The sequence below is a fragment of the Ctenopharyngodon idella genome, chromosome 10, assembly GCF_019924925.1.
Source record: "Ctenopharyngodon idella isolate HZGC_01 chromosome 10, HZGC01, whole genome shotgun sequence".
Taxonomy (NCBI): domain Eukaryota; kingdom Metazoa; phylum Chordata; class Actinopteri; order Cypriniformes; family Xenocyprididae; genus Ctenopharyngodon; species Ctenopharyngodon idella.
The window spans coordinates 44,779,457-44,795,306 of NC_067229.1; the positions used below are offsets into that span (position 1 = coordinate 44,779,457).

Genomic DNA, 15,850 nt, shown 5'->3' on the forward strand with positions numbered 1-15,850 from the left:
AGGAGTCAGTCGGACCAGGTTTTTGGTCAAGCAACGATTTTGGTGGCCCAGTATTTCTTGCGACATTCGAGATTTTGTTTTGGCTTGCTCGGTTTGTGCTCGTGGTAAGACTTCCAATCGTCCCCCAGATGGACTCCTTCAACCGCTGCCTGTCCCTTTGAGACCCTGGTCCCACATAGCGCTAGATTTTGTCAGAGGTCTCCCTCCTTCACAGGGTAATACGGTAATTTTAACGTAGTGGACCGGTTCTCGAAGGTGGCACACTTTATTCCCTTGCCCAAATTACCCTCAGCCAAGGAGACAGCGGTTACTGTCGTTGATCACATCTTTCGTATCCATGGCCTCCTGATTGATGTGGTTTCCGACAGGGGATCCCAATTTACTTCCAAATTTTGGAAAGAATTTTGTCGGTTACTGGGAGCGGCTGTCAGTCTGTCGTCTGGTTTTCATCCCCAGAGTAATGGACAAGCCGAGAGAGCCGACCAGGATCTTACGATGTAGGGTGGCTCAGAATCCTTCCTCCTGGAGCCAACAATTCTCATGGGTTGAGTACGCTCACAACTCGTTACCAGTATCATCCACGGGTCTTTCGCCTTTTGAGTGTAGTATAGGTTACCAGCCACCAGTTTTTCCTAGTCTGGAATCTGAAGTCGCGGTCCCCTCCGCTCACGCCTTCATCCAGAGGTGTCGTCACACATGGAGAAGAGCCCGTGAGACTCTTCTTCAGGTGGGAGCGCGCACCAAGGCTCAGGCCGATCACCACCGGCTGAAACCTCCCGTATACGTCGTTGGTCAAAAAGTGTGGCTTTCTTCTAAGACCATTCCTCTCCGATCCGTTTGTAATAAACTTGCACCTAAATTCATTGGCCCGTTTCCTGTCACTAAGATCCTTAGTCCATTGACAGTCCGCCTTAAATTTCCTCCTGCGTACAGGAGAATTCATCCCGTCTTCCATGTGTCCAAAATAAAACCCATTTTTCATTCCCACATTAATCCGCCTACCCTGGTTCCTCCCCCACCGCGCCTCGTAGATGGGGAACCCGCTTATTCGGTTCATCGTATTCTGGATGCTAGACGGAGGGGACGTGGATTCCAGTACTTGGTGGACTGGGAAGGTTACGGTCCGGAGGAGAGAAGTTGGTTTCCTGCTAGGGACATTCTGGATCACTCCCTGATAGATGATTACAATCTACAGGTAGGTTCTCCTGGGAACGCCAGGAGGTGTTCTTAGGAGAGGGGGTACTGTCACGGTTCATGGATTCACTGACTCGCCCTCGTGTGTGTGTATGGTTGGGCGTTACCTTGTTAGTGTGCTGATTTAATTATCAGCAACAGCGGCTAATTAAAGATACGGGAGAAATTGCATTATTGACCCAATTGGAGGCGCTATATATCTCAGCTTCCTTGCAGTTTCTCCAGTAACTTTGTTACATTTTTCAAATTAATGGGTCCATAACTTAATGCTACAGTAAAATTGTCCATAATTTTGCATAGCACCAGTCAAGTGCATTGGGAATAAGCATCCAGTGCAACTTTAACGCACCCTCAAAGGAAGCTGAGATATAGCGCCTCCAATTGGGCTAATAATGCAATTTCTCCTGTATCTGGGTGCGTTAAAAGTTGGGTGCTGTATCTGGGTGTTACTGTTCACATGTTACTGTTCAAAATTTCAAACATTTTTACTGTAGCATCATGAAGTTATGGACCCATGAATTTGACAGATGTAACAAAGTTAGAGGAGAAATTGCAAGTCAATTGAAGTTTGTTTTTATGTCTTGTGATATGTTTCTGACATCTTGTTTCTTGTCTTCCGTGTGAGAAATTTATTTTTAAACTGTTACCAGGCCATTTTATGGATGTCCCAAAACTTTTTGTGTCTCAATAGTGATAGGACAGAGGTCTTGCTTATTGGCACCTCTCATCAGCTTCGTAAAGCTGGTTCACTATTTTTAAATGTAGATGGCTCTGTTTTGGAATCACAATCCAAATTAAAAAAATCTAGGAGTAATATTTGCTTACGCTCCTCACAAGTTGGTCTATTGGCAGTCCCACAGACACGGCTGCATTCTGTATGGGATAGGGCCTTCTCATCCTACGCTCCTAGGCTTTGGAATGCACTCCCTCCTCCCTTTGCTTTGTGTGTGTGTTGTATTCTCATTTGGTTGTTTTATGTAAAGCGCCTTGAGAAGCTACTTTAAAGGCGCTATATAAAAATAAAGTTATTATTATTATTATTATTATTTATCATTACTGCGTCATTCTAATCTCCATAGAACACACATTTGCAGTTAGATAGCCAGTTTGTGTATTGCATTAGGCTTATGTGTGTTGCATGTGAATAATCTTCTCATCAGTATTTTGACATGTTTATGACGGTTGTCTTTCCTTTGCGCAGTAATGCACCATTATAGAATGCCCTGTCTAATTGTCTTATTTAAACATTTACTGCTGCTTATCTTACATTTATTGAATTTTTTTTTTTTTAGCTGTAGTTTTTGAGTGTTCTTATGATGCCCTCTGGTGGTCATAAATCAAAACAACCCAGCCTGTACAGTCCCTTAAAACTTAATTTACAACTGTTGTTTAATGTATCTTTCACACTGGGCACGTTTGCTGTGCTCCGAGGCCGAGCGTGATTGCTCTCGATACCCCCTGCAGCAGGGGTCTTTCATGTTTTTCAGGGCAAGGACCCCTTAGGTGAGAGAGACATGGAGCAGGGACCCCTGATATAAAATGTGTCAAACAGAGCTACATATTAAGCAGCCTCTAATATTGATAGAATCTAAACATATTATGATTAAGAATGAGTTATATTAAGACAGATTAGAACTATGCACATTATTCTTGTTGCACAAGCATCACTGTCTGTATAGGCGTGCCGTTGACATGGGGGACGGGGGGTCATGACCCCTACAGTTTTGAAAAGACAGCAATCGACCCCTGCACTTTTGATAAGGGGATATCTGCGATATTCGCTATTGTTAAAATTGATGCATCATAACAGACATGTTGTGATAAAAAATCACAATTCTATTTGCAGTTGTTGTAAATTATTTTAATGGATTTGCAGAGTTTGATTAGTTTTTTATTTTGGCTTTCTTTGCCACAACAAATGTGTTTTACAAACACAGTTACAGCAGCTAACTCACAATCCAAAGATGTGATAATACTGATAATACTGATAATTCTTGATATCGGGAATTACATTTCCACTAGTATCAATTTTAATTCTTGATATCAACAATTGAATTTTCACTAGTTAAAATGCAAATTTTTTTATATCAATAATTTGATTGTCACTAGTGACAGTGTTCATTTCTGATATCATAAATTTGATTGTTACTAGTAAGAAAGCCATTTTAGATATCTGAAATTATATTGATGTCAGAAATACATTTTCAGATATCAAAAATGAAAATTTTTACTAGTAGCAGTTCAATTGTTGATATCAAGAACTGCCGTTTCAAGTAGTGCCAAATGAATTCTTGATATCAAAAATTTGCATTTTAGTAACAATGTAATTATTGATATCAAAAATTATGATTTTTACTAGTAAGAATTGTATTTCTGATATGTGAAATTGGAATTAATTCTTGATATTAACAATTGAATTTGAATGGCAGCCTGACATTTCACTAGTGAAAATACAATTACAGATATCAAAAATTCTAGTTTTTACTAGTGGAAATATAATTCTTGATATCAAAAATTAGCATTTTAACTAGTGAAAATTGAATTATTGATATCAAGAATAAACAGTTATAGTGGAAATGTAATTCCTGATATCAAGAATTAGCATTTTAACTAGAGAAAATTGAATTGCTGATATCAAGAATTCATATCCTGAGAATAAATAAAAGTCAAAACGGCTTGCCATAGGTGCCTGGTGTTTGTGAACGCAATCGTGCGAGACGCTTCTGGGAGAAAATTTTACCGAACCACTTTAACGACAGACTTTGCTCAGGCAATACAAAATGACCAAAATTTGAAATGCTGTGCAACGAGATCGATTCGCTTGTTGGTCCAGTTATGCCGTCCCATCTCAAAGTCACATGTCTTTTTTGATGCGCATAAAGGAATTTATTAGGTAAAAGTGTTTCCATCTAGTTTATGCGCACGTTTTCGTATCGCATAAAATTATCCAACTCAGTTGAGCGCATAAGTTTTTTTTATGTGCATTTTTAGAATGTATGCGTTTTCTATCCAGCGTTTTCTATGCGATATCCCAAAATGCGCATAAAAATAGGTGGGTTGAATCATAGATTCATAGTGTCGGATAATGTGCAAACAGAGGCAGCGTACACTATTGAAGAAATGCAGATATTTTAAGATGACTATCAGGAAATGGCAGCAGGTTGGTAGTTATGAAGCTTGAGGTAGTCATGTGTCAACTATTTGTTTACGACTCTTTCTTTTCAGCCTCCCCTTCTCAGCAGTTTGTGTGGTGCGTCAGATGGCGCTGCCTACATGCGGAAGAGAAACCAAGGAACGCCGAGAATGTCACGAATCAGAAGCCTGCAGCCGTCGTGCTTTTCTTCTCACTCAGTCGGTGTATTTTATTAAAAGGAGCTCAAGAACTAGGGCTTGGGCTGGTAACATGGGTTAGCTTAGGTCTGGTTGAGGTAAAATACGGTGACATAGTTTTGTATCTTCTGCGTCTCCACCGGGAAAATGAAGTGTATGCCCGGTTCGTTTCAGGTGCACGCCGCATCCAACGGGCATTTTACCATCTACATTTCTAAGATCACAAGCGATTGCCAACCCGATGCATCCCTTCAGTTCACTTCGGTAAGGTCTCGCGTGTTCATAAATGTATGCGCTTGTGTAGGCTACATTAATTGCTCTCTTGAGCAGAACATTAAGGACATGATGAGTATTACATAAGTTCAGCGTGAAGGCTGTGTCTCAACCTACTGAGCTGCCTACCTAGGCTGCATTGGTCGGGATCGTAGGCGTATTAGTGCAGCCGATTCTGAGAGCGTCTAATGATGCTGACGGCGAACATGTTTTTGTTTATAACGCGGCTCTGGAAAACTTAATTCTGATTGGTCAATAGCGACGCCTTGGGTACATAAAAATATTTTGTGAATAAATGATCGCTAAACTGGATATTTCGCCGTTGTCCAGAGCAACATACCACCGCTAATCCTCTCTAACTTAAGAGAGATTTTTGGGAAAAAAAAACATTGCTATAAGAGTGCAAAGTTGTTGCTAAAAATGTTCGCTAACAGAAAAAGTAACTTTTTCTATGTGGATTGTGGAGTAATAGTAATTTTTGTTGCTGCATTGTACTTGACTATTTTTATTTAAGACCCCCTTGTGGTGAAAATCAAGTTTTTAATGTTGTTTGTTATATTTTTTAATATACTTTTAAGACAAGCCATGTGCAAATTCTTCAGTCAGCACCATTACTGAGCATTTTCTCTTTAATACTGCAGTGTACCAAAGAGATGCTGTATTCAAAACCACATATTAGCATACTACTCTTACTAATTTTACACATCTTTCTATGGCAGAAGTAGTAAGAGTAGTATGCTAGTATGCAGTTCTGAATTCAGCTGGAGTAGTTTGAATGCAGTTTGAAACCGCCTCTTTTCCCTATCGTCACAAACATGTAACCAATCCCATTAATGTGCGCAGTGGGGCTTTTCCTGTCCTATTATGCTCTGTAGGCATTTTAAGATAGGACAGGAAAAATCGGGTACAAATAGCAATATAACTAGAATATAGTGGTAAAAAATTTAAAATTAATTTTCTCCATTGGGAATTTTTTTTGAAAGATAACTTTCAAACCTTTAAAGACATGTTTGCTGTGAGCTACGAGGTTGTTAATCAATGGTATTTGCTACTGTTGGAGCCGTCAGCCCGCATTAATTCACCTTATTTTAAAAAAATCGTATTTAACACCAGAATTCCTAGTGGAAAAACTACATTACCATGATGCTGTACAAAAATTACACCAATCAGTCGAAAAAACCCACTTCCATGAAGCACTGCGAATGATGTAATTACGTCAGTCTCTCTAAGCTCTCAAAATACTGATATATTTGTGTGTTTGTATTTATATGCATTAGCAATAAACTTAAAATATATTGTTTTTATTTATATAATCAACATTTGTACATAAGTTTTTTTTATTTCTCTATCATTTTTCGATGATTCTGTTCACAATGCTTCATGGGATTGTAGTTCTTTCCCTCACTAAAGCCATTAAGTACACAGTCTTGTACCTTTTTTGTCCTCATACCTCATTTTGTCCGATTTTCAAAAACTTTTTTGGTTCAAATCAAAGTTTGTAGTGTTATGATTCACCTCTTAGCTGATTGACTTGGTTCATGGCTAATAACTCTTTAACGAAGACTACCATTCTGATTCCAACATGTAGACAACCCAGTATAATTCACTCTTCATCTTCTGAGTCAGTTTCTTATTCTAACATATATGGCTGAATTAAACAGTGGATCAGGTAGTCCGAGCTGGTGTGATTGAGTGGAGGCGGTGACTAATTTGTATATTCATAGATCTGATCTGTGTGTACTAGCAAGGAAGTGTGTAGAGTTACATTCAAGCTATTTTAAGGATTTTATTTTTTCCAGGGAAAAATGTTTAAATATGTAATTTTATTTAACAAAGATGAGTTTTAATAGATAAAATTAATGACTACAGGGGGACTTTAACTGTAAAATAATTTTTAATTCTTTAAAAAATTATTTATTTAATTATTTTATTTCATTTATTTATCCTGTTTGGAAAGTAGGCGTCTGATATGTGGGTGAAGTATAAATATTCCTTACATTTCACAAACATCTGTCATACAGACTAATTGAGCGAAAAGTAGCTGTAACAATTATGATGGAATATGGCAAAATATGGATACTGCATTATAACCTATTATTTTTGTATCTTTGATGTTATGTCTACATAATCACATGCAATACTCAATTATTTGATTAATAATCTTGCTTGCACGTTGAACATGAGGAGCAAAAAAGAGTATATATTTATAGACATCATTTGCAGTATCATGTTTGATTGTGTAAGGAATTTATCCTCTTAATTTTGACAATTCGGGGGTATTTTCAAGTTTTATGAGTTTTAACTGTGTCTTTATCCATTGCTTTTAGGTCCCAGTTTACAGATACTGACATGGAATATGAGAGGCCTAATGTCGAGACCATTAAATGTGTGGTAGTGGGGGACAATGCTGTGGGCAAAACGCGGCTGATCTGTGCCCGAGCATGTAACGCCACTCTTACGCAGTACCAGCTCCTCGCCACGCATGTGCCCACTGTCTGGGCCATTGACCAGTATAGAGTCTGTCAAGAGGTCTGGACTTTTATCTTTCTGCTCATGACACTTCAAAAGCATAAGATAAGATTTGTAACTCATAAATCCAGTGCACTTGTTGTTTTGAAGGTTCTGGAGCGCTCCAGAGATGTAGTGGATGATGTAAGTGTGTCTCTTCGATTATGGGACACTTTTGGAGACCACCACAAAGACCGGCGCTTTGCTTACGGCAGGTGTGTTTGTGGACCGTTTTGTTGGAAATGAAATATTCTTTTGAGGACATCTTGAATGTTTTATCTTGTGTTTGGACACCAGGTCAGACGTGGTGGTCCTGTGCTTCTCCATCGCCAACCCCAATTCTCTCTTTCACGTGAAAACTATGTGGTACCCAGAGATCAAGCACTTCTGCCCTCGTGCCCCAGTCATCCTGGTGGGCTGCCAGTTAGACCTGCGTTACGCTGACCTGGAGGCTGTTAATCGGGCACGGAGGCCTCTTGCCAGGTGAATTGTTGTTTAAAAGTTTCAATCTGTGATTCAAAGACCCCTTGAAATCAGAATTTTGGAGTTTTTAATGCTCATTATGCTTATTTAAAATTAATATTTAAAATATATATATTGTTAAAATCTATGTCACCTTTTAAAAGTTTGACGTTGGCAAAATTTTTAAAATGTTTCTCTCTTTTTTTTTAAAGTCTCTTTTGCTCACCAAAGCTGTATTTATTTGATCAAGAATACAGTAAAATTGGTAATATTGTGAAGTATTATTATTACAATTTAAAATAACTCTTTTCTATTTTAATATATATTTAAAAATTTAATTTATTCCTGTGATGTAAAGCTGAATTTTCAGCATCATTACTTCAGTTTTCAGTCACATGATGCTTCAGAAATCATTCTAATATGCTGATTTGCTGCTCAAGAAATATTTCTTCTTATTATCAATGTTGAAAACTGTTGTGCTGCTTCATATTTTTGTGGAAACTGTGATATTTTTTTTAGGATTCTTTGATGAATAGAAAGTTCAAAATAACAGCATTTATTTGAAAATGTTTTAACATTACAAATGTCTTTACTGTAACTTTTGATCAATTTTAATGCATCGCTGCTAAATAAAAGTGTTAATTTCTTAAAAAAAAAAAAATATATATATATATATATATATATATATATATATATATATATACTGCATATAGAAAATTTATTAAAAAAAAAAAACCAAATGCTCCTCTAACTTATAACACATAATTTTATTTATATTATAAATATAAAAAATACTAATAATTATACACATCTTTACATTATAAATATCACTAGTTTCTCTAAATATAAATATAAATGTCTCAATATTAATGTCACCTGCTTCTGATTAGCAATAGCAAGAAATAAGTCCATCTATGTTTCTTTGGCTAGCTTTATTTCAGACTGTTTAGTTGGCTGAATTGAGCATCCTGTATTGAGGGTGTTTTGTACTATAATATCTTATATGTACTACAATATCTTTAATGTAAATGTTACATATTGTAACATTCTTGCATTAATTAAAGGGTTAGTTCACCCAAAAATGAAAATTCTGTCATTAATTACTCATCCTCATGTCGTTCCAAACCCGCAAGACTTTTGTTCATCTTTGGAACGCAAATGAAGATCTTTTGATGAAATCTGAGAGCTTTCTGTGCCCTCCATAGACAGCTATGCAACTGACAACTTTGACGCTTCAAAAAGTATCATAAAATTAATCCATATATATTTAGTCCAAATTTTTAGCGGTTTAGCAGGGTTTTTTTTTTTTTTTTTTAGCCATTTAGTACAAATTTTCTGAAGGGACTCAATCGCTTTATTTGATGAACAGATCAAAGGGACAGAAAGCTCTCAGATTTCATCAAAAAAGATCTTCATTTGTGTTCCGAAGATGAACAAAAGTCTTATGGGTTTGGAACATTTACATTAAAGATATTGTAGTACATCCTTCTTATTGACATTTCTCCATGAACCAACTTTACAGACCCATCAAAGCAAATGAGATTCTTCCTCCTGAGAAGGGTCGTGAGGTGGCCAAAGAACTGGGTGTGCCGTACTACGAGACCAGCGTTGTGGCTCAGTTTGGAGTGAAGGACGTGTTTGACAATGCCATTCGCGCTGCTCTCATCTCACGGCGCCACCTGCAGTTCTGGAAGTCTCACTTGAGGGACGTCCAACGGCCCCTTTTGCAGGCACCTTTCCTGCCTCCAAAGCCTCCTCCACCTGTTATAGTCATCCCGCCGCCTCCTTCCACCACTGAGGAGCACCCGGCCCGGCTGCTGGAGGAGCCGCTGTGTGCTGATGTGGTTCTGGTTCTCCAAAAGCACCAGCGAGTCTTCGCTCATAAGGTCTACCTCGCCACGGCCTCTTCGAAATTCTACGACCTTTTTCTCCAGGATGTGAAGGCTGAGGCTGATGGGAAGCAACCTCCCGGATGGGAGCCCCCTACACGGGCGGCCAGCTTTGACATGTGTGAGAGCAGTGATGAAGATAGCAGGGTCAACCTCAGGGCCTGCATCAGTGACGGGACCCTGATCGGCGCAGACTCCGATGGGATACTGGAGGGTGGCTGCGGGGGGCGGCTTTTGTCGTCTTTGGGTCGGGCTTTCGTCAGCATCAGGAGAGAAACGGTCCAGGACCCCGTCACATTCATCTCCCGGCCGATGACGGTGGTGCACATGGACCCTTCGGTGTTGCTCGGGCCGTTTCGCGTGGTCATGCGTTACCTATACACTGGACAGTTGGACGAGCACGAGAAGGACCTAATGCAAATCGCCCACATCGCCGAGTTGCTGGAAGTGTTCGACTTGCGCATGATGGTCGCCAACATCCTGAATGACGAGGCCTTCATGAACCAAGAGATCACAAAGGCTTTCCATGTGCGACGGACCAATCGGGTGAAGGAATGCCTGGCTAAAGGAACTTTCTCAGGTCAAAGTTGTTTTATCTCATGTCGTAAAGTAGGGCTGCACCATTTGGGGATAAGATTGAATTGCGAATTAGTATAATTTATTATTATTAAATAAAAAGTATTTCACTGTAAAATAGTGATGGGCGCTTTCGAAACAATACTTCATGAAGCTTCTAAACCTTGGCAAATCATTTGTTTTGAACCAGCGTGTTCGGACTGATAAAGTCACATGATTTTAGTAAATGAGGATTTAATACGTCAGTACTATTTCAGGATTTCAGTGGTTCACCCATCTCTGTGAACCCATGAACTAGTGTTGATATGGTTTTTACTTGATCTTGGATCAGTTTTATATTTCTTTTGACATTTTAATGACACATTTGTATAATAAAAAGCAATAGCAAAATCCATTTAAGGCAAGTCATTTAACTCGGCAGCCATCTTTGAAACACCTCTTGTCCGTCTTTGTGTATCTAAAGACTTTGGTTGTAGTTAAGTAGTTACTTTTATTGGTCTGATTAACCAAGCTCTCTGTAAATAAAACAAAACAAGCCCTACAATTTAATAAAATAATATATTATACAGACATTTCATGTAACGCTATTAGACGATACGTTAATTGCATTTAATATATTACACGTTCAACAAAACATTGGTTTGTAACAGGTGTTTAGGCTGAGTTTTTTTTGCATTTACGACATTCTGACCAGCAGGCGCACGTGTTTAAGAACACAGTGCTTGAATCTGAAACACGCAGTACATATATTTATTTCATTAAATCACAGCCTTTGTGATTGGATAATTGCAGTAAGCCATATCGCAATTCCGGTTAATCGTGCAGCCCTATCGTAAGAAACTAATGCTGTCTGTTTTTACTGTATTAAAGAATTATTTCTTTATATCCCAGATGTGGTGTTTAAACTGGATGATGGTACCGTTCAGGCCCATAAACCTCTACTCATCTCTAGCTGTGATTGGATGGCAGCCATGTTTGGTGGGCCTTTTGTCGAGAGCTGTACTAAAGAGGTGAATGCTGCATTTTACAGTAGTGACCCATTCATGCACAACATTTATAAACATCTCTGTGGCAAAGAGAAAGAAATTTCGTTTCCTTTTGTCCTCTGAGAGAAGATTTCAAACAGTGATATTTGTGTAGATGTGTAATGTTACCTTCATGTAAAAATGTTTGCATTTGTATACAGATTTTCCCATGTCTTGTTGCGGTTTTCACAGGTGTTGTTCCCAAACACGACCCGCAGTAGTATGCAGGCGGTGCTGGAGTATCTCTACACGGGACGCTTCTGCTCCAGACCTGACCTGGACGCCATGGAGCTCATCATCTTGGCCAATCGCCTCTGCTTGCCTCACCTGGTCGCTCTCACAGGTCTGATGGTTGATTAGCATGTTAATAATGGACAAACAAGAAATATACAGTTTATATCTCTTCTTTATAACGAAAGTCTTTTATTTAACCAAGATTTCACCATTTTTTATATTTAAAAAAAAAAACTGTCGCTCTATACGATAAAATATTGTCGTTCAAAGTTTGGGATCTAACATTTTATTAATGTTTTTAAAAGAATTCTCTTATGCTCACCAAGGCTGCATTTATTTGATCAAAAATACAGTAAAACAGTAATTTTATTAAATATTAATGCATTATTTAACATATATTAATGCATTATTTAACAAATATTAATGCATTATTTCACAAAAAAATATATATTTTAATATTTTTTTTAAAATGCAATTTATTCCTGTGATGCAAAGCAGAATTTTCAGCATCATTACTCCAGTCTTCAGTGTCACATGATTCTTCAGAAATCATTCTAATATGCTGATTTGATGCTCAATAAAGATTTCTCAGTATTATCAATGTTGAAAACAGTTGTGCTGCTTCATATTTTTGTGGAAATTTTGTGGAGATTCTTTGATAATAGAAAGTTCTAATGAACAGCATTTATTTGAAATAGAAATCTTCTGTAAAATCATAAATGTTTTTACTGTTACTACTTTGATCAATTTAATGCATCCTTAATGAATACAATAAATCTTTTTTTAAAACTGACCCTAAACTTTTGAATGGTAGTGTACATATTATGTCTTTTTTTTTGATATACTAACATCCAAAAATATGTGCTCATCCCTTTCAAATGAACTAATAATAGGCACCATTTACTATTTTCATGCATTGAAAGAGCAACATGAACATTGTGCTAAACTTCTCCTTTTGTGTTTCACTAAAGACAAAGGTCATACAGATTTGGAACAACATGAGGATGAATAAATGATGACAGAATTTAAATTTCTGGGTGAATTAAGTGCTTAATTGTGTTTTGCTGCAGAGCTCCATACTGTGACAGTTCTGAAGGAGGCTGCTGACCTGGGCACGGACATTGACGGAGATGTGCTGGTATATTTGGAGATGGCTCAGGTAAAACGGCGAGTGGAAACTCACACAAACTCCTTCGGCAGTACATTTAGCATATATAAATTGTAGTGCATAGGTTATTTAAGTGAAGTTTTCAAGTTAGCATTTCCTTTATTGATTAACCCAGACTCTGTTGTACTTTAACACTCAACAAATCTAAAATACCTGTGATTATTTTACAAGTAAACTAAGAAAGATTCTTGAATGCTGCATGACTGAGGAAATAATGGGTTTCCTGCAAACACTGCAGTAACCCATGTCCTGCTCTGGGATTTGGTGTGAAGTCAGACACATTTTTGCAGCATTCCTGTGAATGTTCACATGGTTCTTTCTGTCATGCCTGACTGGTCAAGCTGAGTCACTTGATTTACTAAAGACTCTTAGGAACGCTGAACATTTCTACACTTTGGTGTCTCAGACACTCTCTGTAAATAAAATGTAATTCTGTCAACAACTCTGCTGATGTAATAATGAAACTAAACAGAATGATTTATAAAATGCATTTAACAGAGCTTGAGTAAACCGGTATAGACTAACTGTGGAAAATGAGTCTATTTAAATCCAAACAGCAACTTTTTTTTTTTTTTTTTTGGCTGGGCGTGCAGTGTATATAACAGTTCTTTTAAATTGTAATAATTTTTCACACTATTATGGTTTTTACTGTATTTTTTTTTTTTTTTTTTTTTTTAAATTATGATTTTTGGGTGACTTATTCCTTTAAAGAACACTCACTTTACATGTTGTCATGTGGTTTCAGTTCCACTGTGCCTACCAGCTCACCGATTGGTGCCTTCACCACATCTGCACCAACTACAACAACGTGTGCCGCAAATTCCCCAGGGACATGAGGGCCAAATCAGCAGGTTGTACATTAAGAGTTTGTCTATTTTTTTTTAACCTGTCCAGAATTCAGTTTTTAATATGTTTTTGTTCTGGATGCATTTTCAGAGAACCAAGAATACTTCGAGAAGCACCGCTGGCCTCCGGTCTGGTACCTGAAGGAGGACGACCACTACCAGAGAGCACGGAAGGAGCGGGAAAAGGAGGACTACCTGTCGCAGAAGCGGCAGAGCAAGCGTAAATGGGTGCTGTGGAATCTTCCGCCCTCCCCTACAAACCCCTCTTCATCTTCCTCATCGTCCTCATCCTCAGGCTCCTCTGCTATCATCTGAAGAGACGAGGAGGAAACCGTAAGGTTTCTGTAAGGTACCTTACAGAAACTATGAGGTGCAGTGAACATATCTTCTTTGACAAGTCCTGCTCTTAACACAGGGTTGAAATCACTGCTGGTTTCAGATCAACATCTCATCAACTGTGCTTTGAAATTCATGGTGCTTGAAGTCACGTAGGGCATGGCCGCCAAACAGGTCCAAAAGTTAAAATGTTTACCAAATGTGACTATAGTTGTTCTGCTTGCATAAAACAGGTAGACATCTCATCTCAAAACAATGAAGAAACCCTCGGTGTATTATATTGATCTAGATCAGTGGTTCCCAACATCGTGCCAAAATGGTTCATCATACAAAAATCAATTGATTTAAACACTGTGTGAATATAAATAATATTATTTATATACTTTCACAGTATTTATTAACATAATGATTTAGCGTTTATTTTCATGTTTTTTTTTTTAGTTTTCATTTGAGTTTATTTTTTTTGATAACACTTTACAATAGGTTTCCATTTGTTAACATGAACTAACAATGAAAACTACTTCTAAAGCATTTATTAATCTTAGTTAATGTTAATTTTAACATTTACTAATACATTATAAAAAATCAAAAGTTGTATCTTTATTATTTAATGGACCTGAGTGAACTAACAATGATTTTTTTTTAAAATAATGTTAACAAAGATTAATAAATCTGTAACAAATGTATTGCTCATTGTTAATGTTAATTAATGCATTTACTAATATATATTTCATTAGCTTTAATTTAATTTTATTTTGGCAAATATATATATATATATATATATATATATATATATATATATTATTTTGGTAATTTGGCAATTTTGGAAAAAAAACATTAACGGGACTTTATTGTAAATAAATGTTTTTATATATATATAAATTTCTTTAGCTTTGACTTTTGCAACTAACCAAAATAGGTTTAAGTTTACTGATATTTGTTTTATTTAAGCTTTATTTCAGTTACTAACAACATTTTAATAGTTTTAGTTAAAATAACAACGCTGGTTTGGGCAGACATTGATGTTAAAGTTTAATAGTTGTTTTATCCTCACCCACCAATTGAGAACCACTGATCTAAAACAATTTCGCCTCAAAGCAGAACTGTGGGAATACTGAACAGTCACCCAAAGAACAAAACTAAACCTGTTTGTACAGATCACTGTGCATTTTTAGCCAATAATAATATTCTTAATTTTTTAGCATTGTACCTACAATGACTCTTCGTGATTCGTCCCCTGAATCATATCATATATATTCTCCTGATTATAACAGGCATGACCGTCAGGTGATCACTAGACTCTAGTGCTGAAATTATATAGCGGAAAATGTGAGTTTGCCATGAAATTGTGCCTAGTCCTGTTGTTCTGAGATGTCATGGCGAGATTCTGCTGGCAGAGTCTTCCTGTGTGAGTTCCTCACTAGACGGTCATCAAGCTTATATTTTTCACTACAGCGTAGTTTGGATATTGAATTGAGTGGCAAAACATTTACACATATAGTAAAGGCAGAAATTTTCTTAAATTTCATGTGAATACAGGGATAGTTCACCCAAAAGTTATTCTGTCATTGATTATTCATCCTCATGTCGTTCTAAACCTGTATGACTTTTTCTTCCGTGGAGGAAATGCAAAAAAAAAAACGCCTTTTGTTTTCCACAGAAGTCACAAGGTTTCCACAAATCACAGGTTTGGAGTTAATATGAGGGTGAGTAAATGACGATGTATTTCTGAGTGCACTGTCCCTTTAACTGTCTTGAGTTTTGTGTGAGATCTAGAGCTTGTGGTAATCCTGTTTCATGTCTTAACTGTCTTTGAGATGTAATTTAGTCTTGGTACTGAATGCATAATGTCACACAATCAGTGGTGGTTCTGTAATTAACTAAACTGTAATGAAAGGAAATGCTTATCAATATTTAAATTGAATTATAATAGCAAAAATGATTAGTTTTGCTTAATAAATTTTTGAATTAAAAGTGTCTCTGCTTATGTTTTTATTACATCTTACAGTA

General features: G+C 37.1%; 1 protein-coding gene across 3 annotated transcripts in view; it reads left to right on the forward strand.

Annotated features, from left to right (window-relative positions):
- rhobtb2b (Rho related BTB domain containing 2b) overlaps positions 1–15,817 on the forward strand; it is a 45,200-nt gene extending 29,383 nt beyond the window's left edge. The window contains exons 1-10 of one of the 3 annotated variants that reach the window (XM_051908203.1): positions 4,058–4,354; positions 7,125–7,326; positions 7,417–7,520; positions 7,603–7,788; positions 9,290–10,236; positions 11,124–11,242; positions 11,450–11,600; positions 12,562–12,650; positions 13,405–13,510; positions 13,596–15,817. In XM_051908203.1, coding sequence (XP_051764163.1) covers positions 7,147–7,326; positions 7,417–7,520; positions 7,603–7,788; positions 9,290–10,236; positions 11,124–11,242; positions 11,450–11,600; positions 12,562–12,650; positions 13,405–13,510; positions 13,596–13,819 — 2,106 coding nt within the window. In that variant the 5' untranslated portion in view covers positions 4,058–4,354; positions 7,125–7,146 and the 3' untranslated portion in view covers positions 13,820–15,817. Of the gene's footprint in view, positions 1–4,057; positions 4,355–4,427; positions 4,789–7,124; positions 7,327–7,416; positions 7,521–7,602; positions 7,789–9,289; positions 10,237–11,123; positions 11,243–11,449; positions 11,601–12,561; positions 12,651–13,404; positions 13,511–13,595 lie in introns of those variants that run through there. The other 2 variants (XM_051908202.1, XM_051908204.1) reach the window with 2 other exon arrangements.
- The last annotated feature ends 33 nt before the right edge of the window (positions 15,818–15,850 follow it).